Genomic DNA, 24,323 nt, shown 5'->3' on the forward strand with positions numbered 1-24,323 from the left:
CACTAACACTACAGTAGAAGTGCACTAACACACTACTAACACTACAGTAGAAGGGCACTAACACACTACTAACACTACAGTAGAAGGGCACTAACACACTACTAACACTACAGTAGAAGTGCACTAACACACTACAATAGATGGGCACTAACACACTACTAACACTACAGTAGAAGGGCACTAACACTACAGTAGAAGGGCACTAACACACTACTAACACTACAGCAGAAGGGCACTAACACTACAGTAGAAGGGCACTAACACTACAGTAGATGGGCACTAACACACTACTAACACTACAGTAGAAGGGCACTAACACACTACTAACACTACAGTAGAAGGGCACTAATACACTACTAACACTACAGTAGAAGGGCACTAACACACTACTAACACTACAGTAGAAGGACACTAACACACTACTAACACTATAGTAGAAGTGCACTAACACTACAGTAGAAGTGCACTAACACTACAGTAGAAGTGCACTAACACACTACTAACACTACAGTAGAAGGGCACTAACACACTACTAACAGTTACAGGGTGTGGCAGACGTAGGAGTATGAGCAATAAGGGGAGTAGACAGGTTAGGAGACAGGACAGGAAAGAAGGAGACTGGGTAGGAGACAGAAAAGGAGATAGGGTCGGAGAAACGTACCCTCCTTGGTTGGCAGAGTGTTCTTCTCAGCAGTACTGGTCTTCTTTAGACACTTCTTGTCAAAGGTCTCCACTCCCTGCTTCACTGGGTTGTTGTCGCCCATCTTAGATGATGTCTGAGGGAGAAGGAATCAGAATGTAAATGTCGAGAGAGAGAGAGAGAACGAGAAGAGAGTCCTTACACAAATATGTAATCTAGAATACAGGTGAGTGGATGCAGGTATATCCAGTCACACCCACCTTTACCTCACACAGACACACAGACACACACACACACACACACACACACACACACACACTCACACACTCACACACTCAAGACTCCAGACTCCAGACTCCAGACTCTCTTGCTAGTTACGTAATTCAGTCTTCTTGAATCAACACACACTCCCACGACATTACCATTCACCATCTAACAAAGGAGAACAAATATCCAGGAGAGAGAGAGCTGTTCTTATGGCGTCATGTTACCCAGGCACTCAGGTCTGCTGCAATGCACTGGTTCTAGTATACAGGCACGCAGAACGTTCTGGTTCAGAGAGAGAGAGAGGCTGCACAAAGAGCATATTGGGATGGAAGAATGGTATTCTCAAAATCTATGAAAGGATGTGAATGAATGAACCTACATGCATTAGGATGTTAAGGTGCCACTTCCTAGTCTTTTGGATCTGTGTAGACCTGTAGTCTACTCATTCAAACACAAATACAATTCTTAGCATACTACTAGAAAGTGTACACTGCCCTACCAAGCAAAAAGGCAGTAACTGCTCATTTGGTCTAAGATTAGTTCATGTACTTTTTGCTACATTAAATAGATGCTTAATCATGTGGACAAGTATCCTGCCTCTATTGTATTGTGTTTTGGAGAAAATGGGGGTCATGTTAGCAGTAACTGCACAAAGTTACTGTGAAACCAAGGTAAATAAAATACATTTTTTCTCAGTTCCACGCTATGAGCAGTTACTGACTTTTTGCTTGGTAGGGCGGTACGTTGCAGTGTGATTTCACATGCAAGGGCCAGTGGTGTATCATGTTCCACCTCCACACACTGGTGCGTTATTTGAACAAATATTTAATTTATACTTCCACAAACGCAGAACTCAAAAACAGTCTCATGATCTGCTTGCAGGCAGATCTTATCTCGGTTCCCGTGAGTGCAATAGCTGGGTGTGACGTTGTTGTTTTTGCAGACCAATTTCTGTAAACCGTACAGATTCATTCATAGGTGTCAACGCCATCTGCAGTCAAATTAGCTAATTTGACAGATCTGTCATGTTAAGGCATGTTGAGCTCACTATTAGAACATGTTTTTTTAATCATAAACGGCACCCCAATGAACCGCCAAACCAAAAGGCTGACTGTAGGCTGGAAGCTTGTCAGCCGTCAGCATCACATGCATTGATTGGGCTTTAGGTAACAGTGCGACAACTGAAAACAATCAAATGTATTCGGAATGTCATCATACCAAGGCCTGTAACTATGATATAGATAGAGCCATGATGACAATTCGCCTAACCTAACCATACAATAAGGAAACACAGACACGTTAAATAGCCTAGTTGGTAAAGGAATGCTGCAGGTGCGTTAAATAAATGCATTGTAGAACTGTCAACACAGCAACAACAAAACATCTTTAAAAAGCCTAACACTAAATCATATCGCCTAATAATAACAAATAATATATAGCCTATTCTTTACTGACAATCAAATACAACCGCACCTTCCTTCCGTCTGTTATTTGTATTTTTTTTTAACAAATGCATAATAACACGATCATCAGAATAACGTTTTTAGGCTATGATGGCAACATAGGGTGGCATCCATAAACTAACGAACACATAGAGGGAGACAGGGACATGGAATTTGAATCATTTGTATATTAAAGCTACCAATATTTACCTGGTCCGAGGATGTGAGGTGAGAATGTCCGTTACAGGTACTACGTAGTGTTGTCTGCATATGTGTTGGACAAACGGTTAAATAGGGAAAGCGCACCCTTTTTTTTACACCAACTAAACACCAATCTGAGCTACGCCATTGGCCCAATCCATCCAGAGGAGGGATACCATTGGCCAGGTTAAATCCATTCGTTGAGATGTTGAGAGGGACAATGTTGTGCAGCGTTCATTTGATAAATCCGACAGTGATACCACAACGCCACCTTGTGGATACACACAGCATAGTCTACAGGTCCATCGTTGAGTGGAGAGGGCAACGCAAGAACCATCCATATAAAATTTATCATAAACTGGGTGGTTCCAGCCCTGAATGCTGATTGGCTGGTCCGTCGTAGTATATGAGACCGTATACCACGGGTATGAAAAAACATGTATTTTTACTGCTGTAATTACTTTAGTAACAACTTTATAATAGCAATAAGGCACCTCTGGGGCTTGTGGTATATTGCCAATATACCACGGCTAATGGCTGTATCCAGGCACTCTGCAATGCGTCGTGCATAAAAACAGCCCTTAGCTGTGGTATATTCACCATATACCACACCCCCCCGTTCATTATTGCTTAAGTATAAAGTGCACACACATATTCAGAATAACCTGCAAAGTGAAACTCAAGTGTGGTTTGATAAAACATGTACTAATGCTCAGGCATGTCATAATGCAGCCTCGTGGATCAACATTGTATAGTAGTACAGTCTGGTACTTACAGTATATATTCTCTGATGTCGAAATATTATGGGGCGGCAGGGTAGCCTAGTGGTTAGAGCGTTGGACTAACTGGCAGGTTGCAAGTTCAAACCCACGAGCTGACAAGGTACAAATCTGTCGTTCTGCCCCTGAACAGGCAGTTAACCCATTGTTCCTAGGCTGTCATTGAAAATAAGAATTTGTTCTTAACTGACTTACCTAGTTAAATAAATTAAAATAAAAAATGTATCATTCAAGTATTCCTCTAAGAGTGGAATATAATCAATTAGAATAGATATACTTTACAGTCCATTTTGTGAGAAACAGACATTGGTAATGAAGCAATACAGTATAAGACAAAGGAAGGGTCCTATACTGAGTGATACATATCTCATTTGATTGATATGCAGTTGTTCGTTGAAATGTTATCAAGGACCTGTTGGCGAACCTTGACAGAGCACCTTACACATACATGGATCTCCTCGGCTCCGATACATTCCTGACTGAAAGAAATAGGAAACAGTGAGGCACCTGAAAGAAATAGGAAACAGTGAGGCACCTGAAAGAAATAGGAAACAGTGAGGCACCTGAAAGAAATAGGAAACAGTGAGGCACCTGAAAGAAATAGGAAACAGTGAGGCACCTGAAAGAAATAGGAAACAGTGAGGCACCTGAAAGAAATAGGAAACAGTGAGGCACCTGAAAGAAATAGAGCCATTACACCTCATTATCTTTTGGCTCATAAAAACCTGATATCAGAGATACAGTACAAATGTTAGTGAATGGTTAACAGCTGTCCCTCTTCTCTTTTCTCAAAAATACAATTAAAAACTGTAAAATAAAAATGTAAAGTTGTCCTTTTCACTTTTTAAACATTTAATCAAATGTGTATGGTCTGACTAATACAGTGGTGCACAACGGCACCATCCCTGAGAACATGCTGCATCCCTGGACAGCTCCAGAAGACATCAGCACTCAATGCCCTAAAAGGTAGTGCACTACAAAGGGAATAGGGTGACATTTGTGACACAGAACCCTTTTCACGACCGGAGAAATGAGATGTGGTGTTTCAGTTTGCGGAGCATCTCCGCAGCTTGTCGTAGACGGCTGTGTTGATTCCCCAGTTGATACAGCTGCTGAGAATAACCAGGGAACCCCCGCGGTACAGCAGATGGACGCTCCTCTTCAGCCGACCTTCCCACAGTGCCTTCCAGCTCTGCCTCACCCCCCGAGCCCAGCCTGCATGTTGACCACCTGCTGATCACCATACTAATCACAATTCCTCTCATAAAGGATGAGACTGTAGGAGGAAGCCCCTTCTCCCTCAGAGCAGCACTGACGGGGTCCTTCAGGCCGAAGTAGATGTAGCTTCCCAGGGGGTTACGGGCCAGTATGGGGATGAAGGCTCTGTAGTACCCCGTCCCCAGCCTCTGCTCCCAGACGCGCCAGCACACTCCTAGACCCAAACTCTAGACCCAAACTGTTACAGACCTATATCCATCCTGCCCTGCCTTTCTAAAGTCTTCGAAAGCCAAGTTAATAAACAGATCACTGACCATTTCGAATCCCATGGTACCTCCTCCCTGCTGTGCAATCCGGTTTCCGAACTGGTCACGGGTGCACCTCAGCCACGCTCAAGGTACTAAACGATATCATAACCGCCATCGATAAAAGACAGTACTGTGCAGCCGTCTTCATCGACCTGGCCAAGGCTTTGAACTCTGTCAATCACCGTATTCTTATCGACAGACAACAGCCTTGTTTTCTTAAATGACTGCCTTGCCTGGTTCACCAACTACTTCTCAGACAGAGTTCAGTGTGTCAAATTGGAGGGCCTGTTGTCCAGACCTCTGGCAGTCTATGGGGGACCACAAGGTTCAATTCTTAGGCCGACTCTTTTCTCTGTATATATATATATCAATGATGCCGCGCTTGCTGCAGGTGATTCTCTGATCCACCTCTACGCAGACAACACCATTCTGTATACTTCTGGTCCTTCTTTGGACACTCTGTTAACTAACCTCCAGACGAGCTTCAATGCCATATACAACTCTCCTTACGTGGCCTCCAACTGCTCTTAAATGCAAGTAAAACTAAGTACATGCTCTTCAACCGGTCGCTGCCCGCACCCATCCGCCCGACTAGCATCACTACTCTGGACGGTTCTGACTTAGTATATGTGGACAACTATAAATACCTAGGTGTCCGGCTAGACTAAACCCTCCTCATATTAAACATCTCCAATCCAAAATGTCTTCCGATTTCGCAACAAAGCCTCCTTCACTCACGCTGCCAAACATACCCTCGTAAAACTGACTATCTTACCGATCCTTGACTTCGGCGATGTAATTTACAAAATAGCCTCCAACACTCTACATTTACATTTACATTTAAGTCATTTAGCAGACGCTCTTATCCAGAGCGACTCAGCAACTGGATGCAGTCTATCACAGTGCCATCCGTTTTGTCACCAAATCCCCATATACCACCCACCACTGCGACCCGTATGCTCTCGCTACATATTCGTCGCCAGACCCACTGGATCCAGGTCATCTATAAGTCTTTGCAAGGTAAAGCTCCGCCTTATCTCAGCTCACTGGTCATGATAACACCCATCCGTAGCACGCTCTCCAGCAGGTATATCTCACTGATCATCCCCAAAGCCAACACCTCCTTTGACCGCCTTTCCTTCCAGTTCTCTGCTGCCAATGACTGGAACGAATTGCAAAAATCGCTGAAGTTAGAGACTTATCTCCCTCAATAACTTTAAACATCAGCTATCTGAGCAGCTTACCGATCGCTGCAGCTGTACACAGCCATCTGTAACTAGCCCACCGAATCTACCCATCTCATCCCCATATTGTTTTTATTTACTTTTTTGCACATCAGTATTTCTACTTGCACATCATCATCTGCACATCTATCACCTGGCCTACCTGGATAAATAAAGGTGTTCTCACCTGGCCTACCTGGATAAATAAAGGTGTGCTCACCTGGCCTACCTGGATAAATAAAGGTGTTCTCACCTGGCCTACCTGGATAAATAAAGGTGTTCTCACCTGGCCTACCTGGATAAATAAAGGTGTTCTCACCTGGCCTACCTGGATAAATAAAGGTGTTCTGACCTGGCCTACCTGGCTAAATAAAGGTGTTCTCACCTGGCCTACCTGGATAAATAAAGGGAAATAAAATAAAAAATCCACAGCATCCGCCTGTCGTACTTTCACATCTGCGGTTGAAAGGTGAACAAAGCAAAGGATGTGTGTCAGACCATGAGACGTCCAGAGAAACAAAGGTCTTCTCACAAAATGGTCTGTTGTGTCTGAACAGTTTGGGCTTCACACCAATATATCTATGGAAAGATGAGACACGAACACCTACATGTTTTGCTCTAAGACTCATTTGAAGGTCCTGGTAATGAATGGAAGTGTACTGTACATGGAGACTGTTTAGCACCAAAAATACAGGTTAAATCCATGTTTAAAACATCCTTTCGATTTTTTAAAAATATATATATTTTTTTTTGGGGGGGGGGGACTGTTGTAATAGCTAATAGCAGTAAGGCCAAATTGTTGTATACTTCAAGGGGTCTTAAAATTCAAAAGTATCCTTGGTATGACCTTTAAACAATTCCATATACAGTAGTTTATAAGCCCCTCCCCCTCCCTTACTCTTATAGGTTAAATATGCCACTGGAGCTCCTGCACCAGCAATAAGCTGTGGTATGAGACCACACCCACAATTGAAGTGTGTACAGTACTGATGTGTCATTATGAATTAGCCCATACTGTTATAAATGTTATGAATCACATAGCCAACTATGCAACTGTAGCCTGTATAAATCCCTGGAGTGTTACCAGCACCAGACGCCTAATAAACAAACTAGAATCCAGGCTTCATTCATTTTCACCATCTCTTTAATAAGATCACATTCAGCCATCACATATTTGGTGCACTGATTCATCTTATGCTAAAACAGAATATAAGCACATACACGAAACTTTAAAAGTCAGACGGATACCACTTTTTCGAGAGTTTATTATACAAAATGTTATTGAAAAAAAATGAAGTAAATATGTAAAATAGCAGATAAAGACTTGTGTTTTCTAGGAAGCTCCATCCTGCAGAGCTATGACCTCCAGCTAAACAACAACAGCTTCTAGACAACTTCAAAACGACAACGTCGAAGAGCAAAACCTGCCTCCTCTGCACCCACACTGAAAGAATGATTCCCAATAGTCTTAAGAGAGGCAGTCACCCTGCTACTTGTTTAGCTTAGCAGCTGAGGGATGGGGTTGAAGGAGTGTACCCACTCAAATTCCTAGACAGAGCTACAGATGCAGGTCACGTAAGAGGCATTTATACTTTATATTATTCAGTGGCTATATATAATTAATTTAGAAGCATCAATCCTGGATTGCCTCCTTTTTTTAAAGACTTAAGTCTCTACAGACTATGTTGAATCACCCAGAGGAACATCAGTGGCATTGTAAACTATAGCTCATTCTGATTCACTTAACTTACTATGACCTCGTCTTTCAAACTGATAAAATGAAATGACCAAAATAATAAAATACCTGAAGCACAGGAGGTTGGTGGCACCTTAATTGGAGAGGATGGGCTCGCGGTAATGACTGGAGTGGAATAGGTGGAATGGTATCAAATAGATCCAACGAGTTCTCCAGGTGTTTGATACCGTTCTGGCCATTATTATGAGTCGTTGTCCAATCAGCAGCCTCCACTGACCTGAAGTCAGTCAACATCCAACCATCTATCTCACCCTCTTTTTGTAGCATAGCAGAAGTACTGTAACAGCAGTATTATGAAGGAGGAGGAGAATGTTCACATTAGGTAAAGACATGTATGCATGTACAGTGGAGCAAAAAAGTATTTAGTCAGCCACCAATTGTGCAAGTTCTCCAACTTAAAAAGATGAGAGAGGCCTGTAATTTTCATCATAAGTACACTTCAACTATGACAGACAAAACATTGTAGGATTTTTAATGAATTTATTAGCAAATTATGATGGAAAATAAGTATTTGGTCAATAACAAAAGTTTCTCAATACTTTGATATATACCCTTTGTTGGCAATGACAGAGGTCAAATGTTTTCTGTAAGTCTTCACAAGGTTTTCACACACTGTTGCTGGTATTTTGGCCCATTCCTCCATGCATATCTCCTCTAGAGCAGTGATGTTTTGGGGCTGTTGCTGGGCAACACGGACTTTCAACTCCCTCCAAAGATTTTCTGAGGGGTTGAGATCTGGAGACTGGCTAGGCCACTCCAGGACCTTGAAATGCTTCTTACGAAGCCACTCCTTCGTTGCCCGGGCGGTGTGTTTGGGATCATTGTCATGCTGAAAGACCCAGCCACGTTTCATCTTCAATGCCCTTGTTTGATGGAAGGAGGTTTTCACTCAAAATCTCACGATACATGGCCACATTCATTCTTTCCTTTACACGAATCAGTCGTCCTGGTCCCTTTGCAGAAAAACAGCCCCAAAGCATGATGTTTCCACCCCCATGCTTCACAGTAGGTATGGTGTTCTTTGGATGCAACTCAGCATTCTTTGCCCTCCAAACACGACGAGTTGAGTTTTTACCAAAAAGTTATATTTTGGTTTCATCTGACCATACGACATTCTCCCAATCTTCTTCTGGATCATCCAAATGCTCTCTAGCAAACTTCAGACGGGCCTGGACATGTACTGGCTTAAGCAGGGGGACACGTCTGGCACTGCAGGATTTGAGTACCTGGTGGCGTAGTGTGTTACTCATGGTAGGCTTTGTTACTTTGGTCCCAGCTCTCTGCAGGTGATTCACTAGGTCCCCCCGTGTGGTTCTGGGATTTTTGCTCACCGTTCTTGTGATCATTTTGACCCCACGGGGTGAGATCTTGCGTGGAGCCCCAGATCGAGGGAGATTATCAGTGGTCTTGTATGTCTTCCATTTCCTAATAATTGCTCCCACAGTTGATTTCTTCAAACCAAACTGCTTACCTATTGCAGATTCAGTCTTCCCAGCCTGGTGCTCTTTGGTCTTGGCCATAGTGGAGTTTGGAGTGTGACTGTTTGAGGTTGTGGACAGGTGTCTTTTATACTGATATCAAGTTTAAACAGGTGCCATTAATACAGGTAACGAGTGGAGGACAGAGGAGCCTCTCAAAGAAGAAGTTACAGGTCTGTGAGAGCCAGAAATCTGGCTTGTTTGTAGGTGAACAAATACTTATTTTCCACCATAATTTGCAAATAAATTCATAAAAAAATCCTACAAATGTGATTTTCTGGATTTTTTCTGTCATAGTTGAAGTGTACCTATGATGAAAATTACAGGCCTCTCATCTTTTTAAGTGGGAGAACTTGCACAATTGGTGTCTGACTAAATACTTTTTTGCCCCACTGTATGTATGTATGTATGTATGTATGTATGTATGTATGTATGTATGTATGCATGCATGAGTTCACCCACTTAAAATAAATAATCAAAGCTTACCTTCCCCCCCCGATAGACATTGCACCCTACTCCCAATACAGTGCACTACTTTTGACCAGGGCCCATATGGCACTTGTCAAAATAAGCTCAATATGTAGGAAAAGGGTGCCATTTGGGATGCTATCACTGTTTAGGGGAGAGAGAGAGACTCAAAATTAACACGTTATTAATAATCATTGATCCTACTAATTGTAATTATTACATGGTTTGTTAGCATTAGCAGCAGAGTGATGCTAATATAATGGTTGTGTTTCCCCCGGTTGGTGTCAATTCCATTTCAATCTCAATCGATTCAGAAAGTAAACCTAATCCCAAATCCAATTCCACATTTTCCTAATTCAAAAGCATTGAAGAGAATTGGAATGTCAGTGTACTTCTTGAATTGACTGGTATTGAAATGGAATGGAGCCCAACCCTGGTGTTTGTATAGGACATTCGCTCTCTTCCTCTGTTTGGTGTAACAGAACACTAGGGATGGATTCTATTCAATTATGAGAAACATTCCAGAATACTGGGCATAGAAATGGAATGAAGAGCCGACTCCACATTCCTTATTCTACCTAAAAGACAATCATATCTGTTCCCCAAATTCCCTATTCTGCATGAGAGATGGCCATGCCTGTTCTATCTGAATGTTCTGTGGTGTGTCCTCCTGAACGGTGCCCCAGGTGACTCAGTGTGTGTGTGTGTGTGTGTGTGGCGTTACAAGGGGACGTGGCTGAAGAGGTAGGAGACAGATTCCCCGTTGTGGGTCCTGCGGATGGCCTCAGCCAGGATCATAGAGATGTCAATCACCTAGAGGAGAAACGGATGGTTAATAACACATAATAAACTATGTTCAGGAAACATTCAGATACACGTCAGACTGACTATTCACCATTTATAAACAGAAACATTGTGCTTTTCGCTCATTTATAGAGTTAACTATTTTTTTATGATTTTAGAATTTAAACTGTTTAGGTGACACGATAATTCAAACTACTTGCCGTTCGTTGTCTTAGATGTTAAACATCATCAGAGTAGCAACAACAGAATTTTAGCTTAAACTACCATTACTTTATTGGAAAGTATAACAGTCTACTTATGATAAGGTGAATGACCCTGTTATAACCTCTGACCTGTAACGTAGGACAGTTATACAACCTTTGACCCCTAACCTATATCCAAGGACAGTGCTGTGACCCCTGATCTGTATCCAAGGACAGTGCTGTGACCCCTGACCTGTATCCAAGGACAATGCTGTGACCCCTGATCTGTATCCAAAGACAGTGCTGTGACCCCTGACCTGTATCTTAGGACAGGTCTTCATCTTCTCCTCCTGAGGGATAGTGTTGGTGACGACCACGGCCTCGAAGCAGGCGTTGTTGATGCGGGAGACGGCCGGGCCAGAGAAGATACCGTGGGTCAGGATGGCATACACCTTGGTAGCACCAGCTGAGATCAGCCTGAGGGTGGAGGGACAGTATCTCCTTAAGAAACTGTGTGTGGTAATACAGAACCTCCAAATGTACCTGTATGGATACACTGATTCTTGCTGCAAGGACTCTCATTTGGATGAGAAATGAAATAGTGGTGGGTATTACCACAGCTCTGTAATACCAATGTCTTGACATCAAATCAGTGATGCAGTTTAGGTAAGATTCAGCCCAGACACCCATTGCTTGGGCATAGATACATGTGTCAAGGTCATAAGGTGAGACTTTACTTACTTGTCGGCCGCGTGACAGATAGTACCACAGGTGTCTGCCATGTCATCAACCAAGATGGCTACCCGGTCCGTGACGTCCCCGACCAGCACCATGCGATCCACCTCGTTGGCCCTCTTTCTCTCTTTGTGAATCAGAGCAAAGTCCACGTTGAGTCTGTCCGCTATGGACGTCACTCTGTCACACAGAACACAATACACAGTGTTAAGAGGAAGCCAAGTCACAGAGGTGTAACAGTCACCAAGTCGGTCCATTGTTATCGCGTAAAGATTTGTTCGTGTGAAGGAGCAGTTAGACACACAGACGCGTGAATCTAAATTCCATTCCACCACAGATAAGGCCGAGTTAAAGAAAGATATGGTTCAAGGGTAAAACCACCTAAGGTAAAAAAAGGAAGTTAAAGTTCTTAAAGCAGTCGTCTAGCGTGGACAGTGGTTCCCATACCCCTCTCTCTCTCTTCCCCCCCCCTCTCTCTTTCTCCCCCCACTCTCTTTCTTCCCCCTCTCTCTTTCTCCCCCCTCCTCTCTTTCTCCCCCTCTCTCTTTCTTCCCCCTCCTCCCCTCTTCCCCCCTCTCCTCCTCCCCCTCTCTCCCCCTCCCTCTTTCTCCCCCTCTCTTTCTCCCTCTCTCTCTCCCCCACCTCTCTCTTTCTTCCCCCTCCTCCCTCTTCCCCCCTCCCTCTTTCTCCCCCTCCCTCTTTCTCCCCCTCTCTCTTTCTCCCCCTCTCTCTTTCTCCCCCTCTTCTCTCTTTCTCCCCCCCTCTCTCTTTCTCCCCCTCTCTCTTTCTTTCCCCCCTCTCTCTTTCTCCCCCCCTCTTTCTCCCCCTCTCTCTTTCTCCCCCTCTCTCTTTCTCCCCCTCTCTCTTTCTCCCCCTCCCCTCTCTTTCTCCCCCCTCTCTCTTTCTCCCCCCTCCTTTCTCCCCCTCTCTTTCTCCCCCTCCCTCTCTTTCTCCCCCCTCTCTCTTTCTCCCCCCCTCTTTCTCCCCCCTTTCTTTCCCCCCCTCCTCTCTTTCTTCTCTCTTTCTCCCCCCTCTCTCTTTCTCCCCCTCTCTTTCTCCCCCCCCTCTCTCTTTCTCCCCTCCTCTCTCTTTCTCCCCCCTCTCTTTCTCCCCCTCTCTCTTTCTCCCCCTCTCTCTTTCTTCCCCCTCTCTCTTCCCCTCTTTCTTTCTCCCCCTCCTCTCTCTTTCTCCCCCCCTCTCTCTTTCTCCCCCCTCTCTCTTTCTTCCCCTCAGTCTCCCTCTCTGATGTATCACATTTCATATTTTGGCCAAAATCCCTCTGACCACTCTGTCCTGCCTCACCTCTTGGCTCCCCCTGCGTCTGGAGAGACGATGGTGCAGGTCTTCCACTCTGCTATGTTCTCCTTGATCCACTTCAGTACAGCAGGCTCAGCATACAGGTTATCCACCGGGATGTCGAAGAAACCCTGGAGATACCAGACACACACAGACAGGAGTCAGAGGCTGCCATCTAGCGGTTTCACATCCCAGGAACCATCTCCAGTCACTGTGCCCTTGAGCCAGTCACTTAACCCCTATAGTACTCCATGTGTGGTGTGTATTAGCTGATTGTGTTGTCTGTTGGATTGGGGGAAGCAAAAGAATTTACATCTGACGGACTCAGTGTATCTCTATATCTGGTTGAACCTCTACTGTCAGACCCCAGTGTCCTACTGTCCTCTACTGTCAGACCCCAGTGTCCTACTGTCCTCTACTGTCAGACCCCAGTGTCCTACTGTCCTCCCTGCTCCTAACCTCTACTGTCAGACCCCAGTGTCCTACTGTCCTCCCTGCTCCTAACCTCTACTGTCAGACCCCAGTGTCCTACTGTCCTCCCTGCTCCTAACCTCTACTGTCAGACCCCAGTGTCCTACTGTCCTCCCTGCTCCTAACCTCTACTGTCAGACCCCAGTGTCCTACTGTCCTCCCTGCTCCTAACCTCTACTGTCAGACCCCAGTGGCCTACTGTCCTCTACTGTCAGACCCCAGTGTGCTACTGTCCCCCCTGCTCCTAACCTCTACTGTCAGACCCCAGTGTCCTACTGTCCTCCCTGCTCCTAACCTCTACTGTCAGACCCCAGTGTCCTACTGTCCTCCCTGCTCCTAACCTCTACTGTCAGACCCCAGTGTCCTACTGTCCTCCCTGCTCCTAACCTCTACTGTCAGACCCCAGTGTCCTACTGTCCTCCCTGCTCCTAACCTCTACTGTCAGACCCCAGTGGCCTACTGTCCTCTACTGTCAGACCCCAGTGTCCTACTGTCCCCCCTGCTCCTAACCTCTACTGTCAGACCCCAGTGTCCTACTGTCCTCCCTGCTCCTAACCTCTACTGTCAGACCCCAGTGGCCTACTGTCCTCCCTGCTCCTGACCTCTACTGTCAGACCCCAGTGTCCTACTGACCTCTACTGTCAGACCCCAGTGTCCTACTGTCCTCCCTGCTCCTAACCTCTACTGCCAGACCCCAGTGTCCTACTGACCTCCCTGCTCCTAACCTCTACTGCCAGACCCCAGTGTCCTACTGACCTCTGCCAGACCCCAGTGTCCTACTGCCCTCCCTGCTCCTAACCTCTACTGCCAGACCCCAGTGTCCTACTGTCCTCCCTGCTCCTAACCTCTACTGTCAGACCCCAGTGTCCTACTGTCCTCCCTACTCCTAACCTCTACTGTCAGACCCCAGTGTCCTACTGTCCTCCCTGCTCCTAACCTCTACTGTCAGACCCCAGTGTCCTACTGCCCTCCCTGCTCCTAACCTCTACTGTCAGACCCCAGTGTCCTACTGTCCTCTACTGTCAGACCCCAGTGTCCTACTGTCCTCTACTGTCAGACCCCAGTGTCCTACTGACCTCTACTGTCAGACCCCAGTGTCCTACTGACCTCCCTGCTCCTAACCTCTACTGTCAGACCCCAGTGTCCTACTGTCCTCCCTGCTACTGACCTCTACTGTCAGACCCCAGTGTCCTACTGACCTCTACTGTCAGACCCCAGTGTCCTACTGACCTCCCTGCTCCTAACCTCTACTGCCAGACCCCAGTGTCCTACTGACTACTGCCAGACCCCTGTGTCCTACTGCCCTCCCTGCTCCTAACCTCTACTGTCAGACCCCAGTGTCCTACTGTCCTCCCTGCTACTGACCTCTACTGTCAGACCCCAGTGTCCTACTGACCTCTACTGTCAGACCCCAGTGTCCTACTGACCTCCCTGCTCCTAACCTCTACTGCCAGACCCCAGTGTCCTACTGACCTCTACTGCCAGACCCCAGTGTCCTACTGCCCTCCCTGCTCCTAACCTCTACTGCCAGACCCCAGTGTCCTACTGTCCTCCCTGCTCCTAACCTCTACTGTCAGACCCCAGTGTCCTACTGTCCTCCCTACTCCTAACCTCTACTGTCAGACCCCAGTGTCCTACTGTCCTCTACTGTCAGACCCCTCTACTGTCAGACCCCAGTGTCCTACTGTCCCTACTGTCAGACCCCTCCTACTGTCCTCTACTGTCAGACCCCAGTGTCCTACTGTCCTCCCTGCTCCTAACCTCTACTGTCAGACCCCAGTGTCCTACTGTCCTCCCTGCTCCTAACCTCTACTGTCAGACCCCAGTGTCCTACTGTCCTCCCTGCTCCTAACCTCTACTGTCAGACCCCAGTGTCCTACTGTCCTCCCTGCTCCTAACCTCTACTGTCAGACCCCAGTGTCCTACTGTCCTCCCTGCTCCTAACCTCTACTGTCAGACCCCAGTGGCCTACTGTCCTCTACTGTCAGACCCCAGTGTGCTACTGTCCCCCCTGCTCCTAACCTCTACTGTCAGACCCCAGTGTCCTACTGTCCTCCCTGCTCCTAACCTCTACTGTCAGACCCCAGTGTCCTACTGTCCTCCCTGCTCCTAACCTCTACTGTCAGACCCCAGTGTCCTACTGTCCTCCCTGCTCCTAACCTCTACTGTCAGACCCCAGTGTCCTACTGTCCTCCCTGCTCCTAACCTCTACTGTCAGACCCCAGTGGCCTACTGTCCTCTACTGTCAGACCCCAGTGTCCTACTGTCCCCCTGCTCCTAACCTCTACTGTCAGACCCCAGTGTCCTACTGTCCCCCTGCTCCTAACCTCTACTGTCAGACCCCAGTGTCCTACTGTCCTCCCTACTCCTAACCTCTACTGTCAGACCCCAACTGTCCTCTACTGTCAGACCCCAGTGTCCTACTGTCCTCTACTGTCAGACCCCAACCTCTACTGTCAGACCCCAGTGTCCTACTGTCCTCCCTGCTCCTAACCTCTACTGCCAGACCCCAGTGTCCTACTGACCTCTACTGCCAGACCCCAGTGTCCTACTGCCCTCCCTGCTCCTAACCTCTACTGCCAGACCCCAGTGTCCTACTGTCCTCCCTGCTCCTAACCTCTACTGTCAGACCCCAGTGTGTCCTCCCTACTCCTAACCTCTACTGTCAGACCCCAGTGTCCTACTGTCCTCTACTGTCAGACCCCAGTGTCCTACTGTCCTCTACTGTCAGACCCCAGTGTCCTACTGTCCTCTACTGTCAGACCCCAGTGTCCTACTGTCCTCCCTGCTCCTAACCTCTACTGTCAGACCCCAGTGTCCTACTGTCCTCCCTGCTCCTAACCTCTACTGTCAGACCCCAGTGTCCTACTGTCCTCCCTGCTCCTAACCTCTACTGTCAGACCCCAGTGTCCTACTGTCCTCCCTGCTCCTAACCTCTACTGTCAGACCCCAGTGGCCTACTGTCCTCTACTGTCAGACCCCAGTGTCTACTGTCCCCCTGCTCCTAACCTCTACTGTCAGACCCCAGTGTCCTACTGTCCTCCCTGCTCCTAACCTCTACTGTCAGACCCCAGTGTCCTACTGTCCTCCCTGCTCCTAACCTCTACTGTCAGACCCCAGTGTCCTACTGTCCTCCATGCTCCTAACCTCTACTGTCAGACCCCAGTGTCCTACTGTCCTCCCTGCTCCTAACCTCTACTGTCAGACCCCAGTGTCCCTACTGTCAGACCCCAGTGTCCCTGTCCCCCTCCTAACCTCTACTGTCAGACCCCAGTGTCCTACTGTCCTCCCTGCTCCTAACCTCTACTGTCAGACCCCAGTGGCCTACTGTCCTCCCTGCTCCTGACCTCTACTGTCAGACCCCAGTGTCCTACTGACCTCCTGTCAGACCCCAGTGTCCTACTGTCCTCTACTGTCAGACCCCAGTGTCCTACTGACCTCCCTGCTCCTAACCTCTACTGTCAGCTGTCAGACCCCAGTGTCCTACTGTCCTCCTGTCAGACCCCAGTGTCCTACTGTCCCCCTGCCTCTACTGTCAGACCCCAGTGTCCTACTGTCCTCCCTGCTCCTAACCTCTACTGTCAGACCCCAGTGTCCTACTGTCCTCCCTGCTACTGACCTCTACTGTCAGACCCCAGTGTCCTACTGACCTCCCTGCTCCTAACCTCTACTGTCAGACCCCAGTGTCCTACTGACCTCTACTGCCAGACCCCAGTGTCCTACTGCCCTCCCTGCTCCTAACCTCTACTGTCAGACCCCAGTGTCCTACTGTCCTCCCTACTAACCTCTACTGTCAGACCCCAGTGTCCTACTGTCCTCTACTGTCAGACCCCAGTGTCCTACTGTCCTCTACTGTCAGACCCCAGTGTCCTACTGTCCTCTACTGTCAGACCCCAGTGTCCTACTGTCCTCCCTGCTCCTAACCTCTACTGCCAGACCCCAGTGTCCCTGCTCCTAACCTCTACTGCCAGACCCCAGTGTCCTACTGTCCTCCCTGCTCCTAACCTCTACTGCCAGACCCCAGTGTCCTACTGTCCTCCCTGCTCCTAACCTCTACTGTCAGACCCCAGTGTCCTACTGTCCTCCCTACTCCTAACCTCTACTGTCAGACCCCAGTGTCCTACTGACCTCTACTGTCAGACCCCAGTGTCCTACTGTCCCCCTGTCCTAACCTCTACTGTCAGACCCCAGTGTCCTACTGTCCTCCCTGCTCCTAACCTCTACTGTCAGACCCCAGTGTCCTACTGTCCTCCCTGCTCCTAACCTCTACTGTCAGACCCCAGTGTCCTACTGTCCTCCCTGCTCCTAACCTCTACTGTCAGACCCCAGTGGCCTACTGTCCTCTACTGTCCTCCCCCTGCTCCTAACCTCTACTGTCAGATCCCAGTGTCCTACTGTCCTCCCTGCTCCTAACCTCTACTGTCAGACCCCAGTGTCCTACTGTCCTCCCTACTGTCAGACCCCAGTGTCCTACTGTCCTCCCTGCTCCTAACCTCTACTGTCCAGACCCCTGTGTGTCCTACTGTCCCCCTGCTCCTAACCTCTACTGTCAGACCCCAGTGTCCTACTGTCCTCCCTGCTCCTAACCTCTACTGTCAGACCCCAGTGTGTCCTCCCTGCTCCCTCTACTGTCAGACCCCAGTGTCCTACTGTCCTCTACTGTCAGACCCCAGTGTCAGACCCCAGTGTCCCTCCTACCTCTACTGTCAGACCCCAGTGTCCTACTGTCCTCCCTGCTCCTAACCTCTCTGCCAGACCCCTGTCCACTGACTGCCAGACCCCAGTGTCCTACTGTCCTCCCTGCTCCTAACCTCTACTGCCAGACCCCAGTGTCCTACTGTCCTCCCTACTCCTAACCTCTACTGTCAGACCCCAGTGTGTCCTCTACTGTCAGACCCCAGTGTCCTACTGTCCTCTACTGTCAGACCCCAGTGTCCCTCCCTGTCAGACCCCAGTGTCCTACTGTCCTCTACTGTCAGACCCCAGTGTCCTACTGTCCTCCCTGCTCCTAACCTCTACTGTCAGACCCCAGTGTCCTACTGTCCTCCCTGCTCCTAACCTCTACTGTCAGACCCCAGTGTCCTACTGTCCTCCCTGCTCCTAACCTCTACTGTCAGACCCCAGTGTCCTACTGTCCTCCCTGCCTACTGTCAGACCCCAGTGTCCTACTGTCCTCTACTGTCAGACCCCAGTGTCCTACTGTCCTCCCTGCTCCTAACCTCTACTGTCAGACCCCAGTGTCCTACTGTCCTCCCTGCTCCTAACCTCTACTGTCAGACCCCAGTGTCCTACTGTCCTCCCTGCTCCTAACCTCTACTGTCAGACCCCAGTGTCCTACTGTCCTCCCTGCTCCTAACCTCTACTGTCAGACCCCAGTGTCCTACTGTCCTCTACTGTCAGACCCCAGTGTCCTACTGTCCTCCCTGCTCCTAACCTCTACTGTCAGACCCCAGTGTCCTACTGTCCTCCCTGCTCCTAACCTCTACTGTCAGACCCCAGTGGCCTACTGTCCTCCCTGCTCCTGACCTCTACTGTCAGACCCCAGTGTCCTACTGACCTCTACTGTCAGACCCCAGTGTCCTACTGTCCTCCCTGCTCCTAACCTCTACTGCCAGACCCCAGTGTCCTACTGACCTCCCTGCTCCTAACCTCTACTGCCAGACCCCAGTGTCCTACTGACCTCTACTGCCAGACCCCAGTGTCCTACTGCCCTCCCTGCTCCTAACCTCTACTGCCAGACCCCAGTGTCCTACTGTCCTCCCTGCTCCTAACCTCTACTGTCAGACCCCAGTGTCCTACTGTCCTCCCTACTCCTAACCTCTACTGTCAGACCCCAGTGTCCTACTGTCCTCCCTGCTCCTAACCTCTACTGTCAGACCCCAGTGTCCTACTGCCCTCCCTGCTCCTAACCTCTACTGTCAGACCCCAGTGTCCTACTGTCCTCTACTGTCAGACCCCAGTGTCCTACTGTCCTCTACTGTCAGACCCCAGTGTCCTACTGACCTCCCTGCTCCTAACCTCTACTGTCAGACCCCAGTGTCCTACTGTCCTCCCTGCTACTGACCTCTACTGTCAGACCCCAGTGTCCTACTGACCTCTACTGTCAGACCCCAGTGTCCTACTGACCTCCCTGCTCCTAACCTCTACTGCCAGACCCCAGTGTCCTACTGACCTCTACTGCCAGACCCCAGTGTCCTACTGCCCTCCCTGCTCCTAACCTCTACTGCCAGACCCCAGTGTCCTACTGTCCTCCCTGCTCCTAACCTCTACTGTCAGACCCCAGTGTCCTACTGTCCTCCCTACTCCTAACCTCTACTGTCAGACCCCAGTGTCCTACTGTCCTCCCTGCTCCTAACCTCTACTGTCAGACCCCAGTGTCCTACTGCCCTCCCTGCTCCTAACCTCTACTGTCAGACCCCAGTGTCCTACTGTCCTCTACTGTCAGACCCCAGTGTCCTACTGTCCTCTACTGTCAGACCCCAGTGTCCTACTGACCTCTACTGTCAGACCCCAGTGTCCTACTCCTACTGTCAGACCCCAGTGTCCTACTGACCCCTGCTCCTAACCTCTACTGTCAGACCCCAGTGTCCTACTGTCCTCCCTGCTACTGACCCCTGTCAGACCCCAGTGTCCTACTGACCTCTACTGCCAGACCCCAGTGTCCTACTGTCCTCCCTGCTCCTAACCTCTACTGTCAGACCCCAGTGCCCTCCTTACTCCTAACCTCTACTGCCAGACCCCAGTGTCCTTACTTCTAACCTCTACTGTCAGACCCCAGTGTCCTTACTTCTAACCTCTACTGTCAGACCCCAGTGCCCTCCTTACTCCTGACCTCTACTGCCAGACCCCAGTGCCCTCCTTACTCCTGACCTGGATCTGTGAGGCGTGGAGGTCCATAGTGATGATGTGGTCAGCCCCAGACACAGACAGCATGTTAGCCACCAGCTTGGCTGAGATGGGCGCCCGACTCTGCAAGCGAACACACACACACACACACACACACACACACACACACACACACACACACACTCATTTGCTGTGCTCACATCACATGATATGAGCTGAGTCTTCCATCTTAAAAGTTGGTCCATAGTACATTTCCATCCTAAGCCACAAGGGGCAGCAGACAGGCTATCCTACACTACACAGTCAACAGACAGGCTATCCTACACTACACAGTCAAAAGACAGGCTATCCTACACTACACAGTCAAAAGACAGGCTATCCTACACTACACAGTCAAAAGACAGGCTATCCTACACTACACAGTCAAAAGACAGGCTATCCTACACTACACAGTCAAAAGACAGGCTATCCTACACTACACAGTCAAAAGACAGGCTATCCTACACTACACAGTCAAAAGACAAGCTATCCTACACAGTCACATGTACAACTTCAAGTCAATGAAAAACAACTTCAAACTACCCTGTGACAGAAAAGTGATACTGTTCACGTTTTGTACAGTATATAGAACAGACACATAGAATGCAATAGAATGCACATGCAATACATTATATTGGGAGGACAAGAACACACACTGATGTAAATAATCACAGGAATGGAGGCAGGCAGGTGACTACAACAAACAGATCCCACAATGACTGCTCACTCGGTTCAGAGTTCACACAGGGGCTGAACTTAAAATCAGTGGAGACGGCAAAAACTAAATGGTGAGAAATCCAATCTAAACGCAGGCAACAACATGGCCAATCTAAACCCAGGCAACAACATGGCCAATCTAAACCCAGGCAACAACATGGCCAATCTAAACCCAGGCAACAACATGGCCAATCTAAACCCAGGCAACAACATGGCCAATCTAAACCCAGGCAACAACATGGCCAATCTAAACCCAGGCAACAACATGGCCAATCTAAACCCAGGCAACAACATGGCCAATCTAAACCCAGGCAACAACATGGCCAATCTAAACCCAGGCAACAACATGGCCAATCTAAACCCAGGCAACAACATGGCCAATCTAAACCCAGGCAACAACATGGCCAATCTAAACCCAGGCAACAACATGGCCAATCTAAACCCAGGCATGCTCCCAGTCCCATCCATCTGCTGTCGCTGCCTGCTGGAGTCTGTCCATGCAGTCAGTGGCAACAACATGGGTGGTCGGGTCACTAGGTAGTGATGTGGTATAATGGTAGGGTTGGGGTCAATTCCATTTCAATTCAGGAAGTACACTGAAATTCCAATGCTTTTCAATTAAGAAAATTTGGTTTACTTCCGGAATTGAAATGGTGACGTGGTATAATGGTTGGTGGTGTGACAGCAAAGTAACTTGGTGTCTGTCCCTCACCCCCACCTTGTCCTTCTTGTCCTGCCGTGCGTAGGGGAAGCAGGGGATGACGGCTGTGACTCGGGAGGCCGAGGCGATTTTACACGCATTGATCATAATCAGCAGCTCCATCAGATTATCATTGATCTCCCCACATCCGCTCTGTACGATGTAGACATCCTCTCCACGCACACTCTCTCCGATCTCAACACTGTTAGGGCCCAGTGGAGAGGACCAGTGAAGGTGAGGACAGGGTAAACAACACTCTCTGCTAACACAGCATGACACTAATGATGATAGATGATCATGAGAAAACACAGCCTACAGGTGTTTAGGGTTAGGGGCCTTAGAAGTGCAGTGACAAGAGAAGAGTTGAGTATATAACTATATAATATAACTATGGTACGAGCAAAGTACTGAACAACACAATGAGAAGTCTCCCGCTTGTTGCATCAATGTTACATCAACAATTGTTTCACGTGTGTTTTTAACAAAAACGTGTCACTCAATCATGGTTATAACCTGTATGGGTTGTCAGCTCTCACAATATCCAGATATATGTTGAAATGTATGGGGAAGTGTAGTTCGCCCTCAAGACAAGCTGAGCGCCAAAATTAACCTCAAGAGATGCATGACAAACTACAAGTTCCAAGCACCTTTGCGAGGCAGCGTCAGAGGCAGCACGCTAACGTAACGTTTCTCACTCATCTTTCTGTAACATAACATTGAAACAAATGAGCTTTTTATACATTAAAAGTTTACATTTACCATGTTTCTTGATTGCTGAATTTCTTGGTCACAACCTTCCCGAGTTCCATCCCAAGACGATCGGCGATTTTGTGAGACAGTTCCCGATGGGAGCTACCGCTAAATATCTTAATGTTCGGCATTTTTTTATGTTCCAGGGTGTCGTTCTACGGGAACTAGCTACAGTGCTAGTAACAGCAAGTACCTTTGAGTGATGTTCGACCTATTAGCTCTAGTGAACTGTTGGAAATCGATAGCTATCATCAAGCGTGATGCGTTGCCAACCTATCCACCATCATTCCCTTCTTCACGCGTGCGCCGGTCATTCTTCCTGGTGGCGCGCACCGCCCACATCACGTGATTTTGTTGAATCAAAGATAATAGGTGGAAACTGAGCTGCACTTCCTAACCTCCTGCCCAATGTATGACCATATTAGAGAGACATATTTCCCTCAGATTACACAGATCCACAAAGAATTCGAAAACAAATCCAATTTTGATAAACTTCCATATCTACTGGGTGAAATTCCAGTGTGCCATTACAGCAGCAAGATTTGTGACTTGTTGCCACGAGAAAAGGGCAACCAGTGAAGAACAAACACCATTGTAAATACAACCCATATTTATGTTTATTTATTTTATCTTGTGTCCTTTAACCATCTGTACATTGTTAAAACACTGTATATATATAATATGACATTTGGATTGTCTTTATTGTTTTGAAACTTATGTATGTGTAATGTTTACTGTTAATTTTTATTGTTTATTTCACTTTATATATTCACTTTATATATTATATAGCTCACTTGCTTTGGCAATGTTAACACATGTTTCCCATGCCAATAAAGCCCCTTGAATTTAATTGAATTAATAGATATTCTGACAAGATACTACATATCTCTCCGCGGGAGTCGTTGTCCACAAAGCATCACGGCGGACAGTCTAGCTCCCTTTTATCATTTCTTTGGATTGGTGGATACATCGCATTGTTTAAATCCTATTTTGAATATTCGATGAGTGTTGTTGACGTTAACCGCGTGTATTCAATGGAGAGAAGACGCTACGAATATAAATGTTTGTTTCTCAAAGTTTCTGGGATGTCACGTGTCCTACTTATAGCAGTGTACTCATAAGTCACGCATTACGATCGAATAGACCTTACGTAGCAAATAAGCCATACATTTGTGTTGTTGACCAAATTGAAAACTCATTGACCTCATGCAAAAACTCTTCGCTTGGTGGGCGAAACAACGAAAAACGCCACCTGCTGGAAGAGGACAGATTTTCTGCCGAAATTGGCCACTCTTCCTCTTCCTCTCTGGTTGAATGCATGAATCCTGTGAAAATGAATGCTTATTGGCTGACAGCAAAGGTATATCAGACAGTATACCACGGGTACGGCAAACTATTTATTTTCACTGCGCTAATTACGTTGGTAACCAGTTTATAATAGCAATAAGGCGCCTCTGGGGTTTTTGGTATATGGCCAATATACCACTGCTAAGAGCTGTGTCCAGGCACTCCGTGTTGTGCCGTGCAAAAAGCCCTTAGCGGTATGGTATATTGGCCATATACCACAAATCACCTCGGGCCTTATTGCTTAAGTCTACAATGCCGCATTCAAATTTTCTGGGAATTTGGGAACTCGGAAATCTCTGACTTCTGACTTCAGTGCATTTAAAACAGCTATGAACTCGGGAAAAAAACAAGCTCCGACTTAGAGAAATCGATTTGAACAGTTATCCAACTCGGCAATGGAACTCGGGAACCCGGGCCTCTATAGCTCCGACTTTCCGACCTGGAGATCACTGACCTCATGATTTGACCTGGTATTTTGCAGAGTTCCCAGTAATCTTGAACGCGGCACTAGTGATGGGCATTCCGAATCTTTTTGAGCCAGGTCATTTGGCTTCATTCAAATAAATGAGCTGTTCAGTTGACTCCCAAACGTCTCTTTGTTCAGTGAGGCTTAGAAATGGGAAAACACATGAACAAATAGTACATCTCTAATTTAA

At 47.6% G+C, this 24,323-nt stretch overlaps 1 protein-coding gene and 1 long non-coding RNA gene across 3 annotated transcripts; both read right to left on the reverse strand.

The window, feature by feature from the left end:
* Window positions 1-7,204: 7,204 nt before the first annotated feature.
* LOC118376820 (ribose-phosphate pyrophosphokinase 1-like) lies at window positions 7,205-22,640 on the reverse strand. 2 transcript variants are annotated; one of them, XM_052487742.1, is made up of 7 exons: window positions 22,330-22,640; window positions 21,583-21,772; window positions 20,139-20,237; window positions 12,804-12,928; window positions 11,508-11,681; window positions 11,084-11,243; window positions 7,205-10,593 (listed from the first exon to the last, which is right to left on the reverse strand). In XM_052487742.1, exons 1-7 carry the CDS (start codon window positions 22,449-22,451, stop codon window positions 10,501-10,503), a joined length of 963 nt encoding a protein of 320 aa, XP_052343702.1. In that variant the 5' UTR covers window positions 22,452-22,640; the 3' UTR covers window positions 7,205-10,500. The 2 variants fall into 2 exon arrangements, with proteins under 2 accessions (XP_052343702.1, XP_052343703.1); XM_052487743.1 differs by having other exon boundaries at window positions 21,589-21,772; window positions 22,330-22,639.
* Window positions 12,968-19,762, reverse strand: LOC127913918 (uncharacterized). Its single transcript, XR_008087251.1, has 11 exons — window positions 19,671-19,762; window positions 19,179-19,609; window positions 18,626-19,117; window positions 17,320-17,365; window positions 17,054-17,192; window positions 15,926-16,049; window positions 14,588-14,879; window positions 14,437-14,513; window positions 14,252-14,344; window positions 14,114-14,190; window positions 12,968-13,778 (listed from the first exon to the last, which is right to left on the reverse strand). It is a non-coding gene; the product is annotated as an uncharacterized LOC127913918 (long non-coding RNA).
* Window positions 22,641-24,323: the final 1,683 nt, after the last annotated feature.

Source organism: Oncorhynchus keta, chromosome 30, assembly GCF_023373465.1.
Source record: "Oncorhynchus keta strain PuntledgeMale-10-30-2019 chromosome 30, Oket_V2, whole genome shotgun sequence".
NCBI lineage: Eukaryota > Metazoa > Chordata > Actinopteri > Salmoniformes > Salmonidae > Oncorhynchus > Oncorhynchus keta.

Excerpts from the sequence above, each read along its gene's own strand:
- LOC118376820 (XM_052487742.1), bottom strand. The coding sequence starts at position 22,451 with ATGCCGAACATTAAGATATTTAGCGGTAGCTCCCATCGGGAACTGTCT. Across the intron at positions 11,682-12,803 it reads GACGCAGGGGGAGCCAAGAG|AGTGACGTCCATAGCGGACA; the intron begins GTGAGGCAGGAC and ends TCTGTGTGACAG. Across the intron at positions 10,594-11,083 it reads AGACCTGTCCTAAGATACAG|GTGATTGACATCTCTATGAT; the intron begins GTCAGGGGTCAC and ends TTTCTCCTCTAG.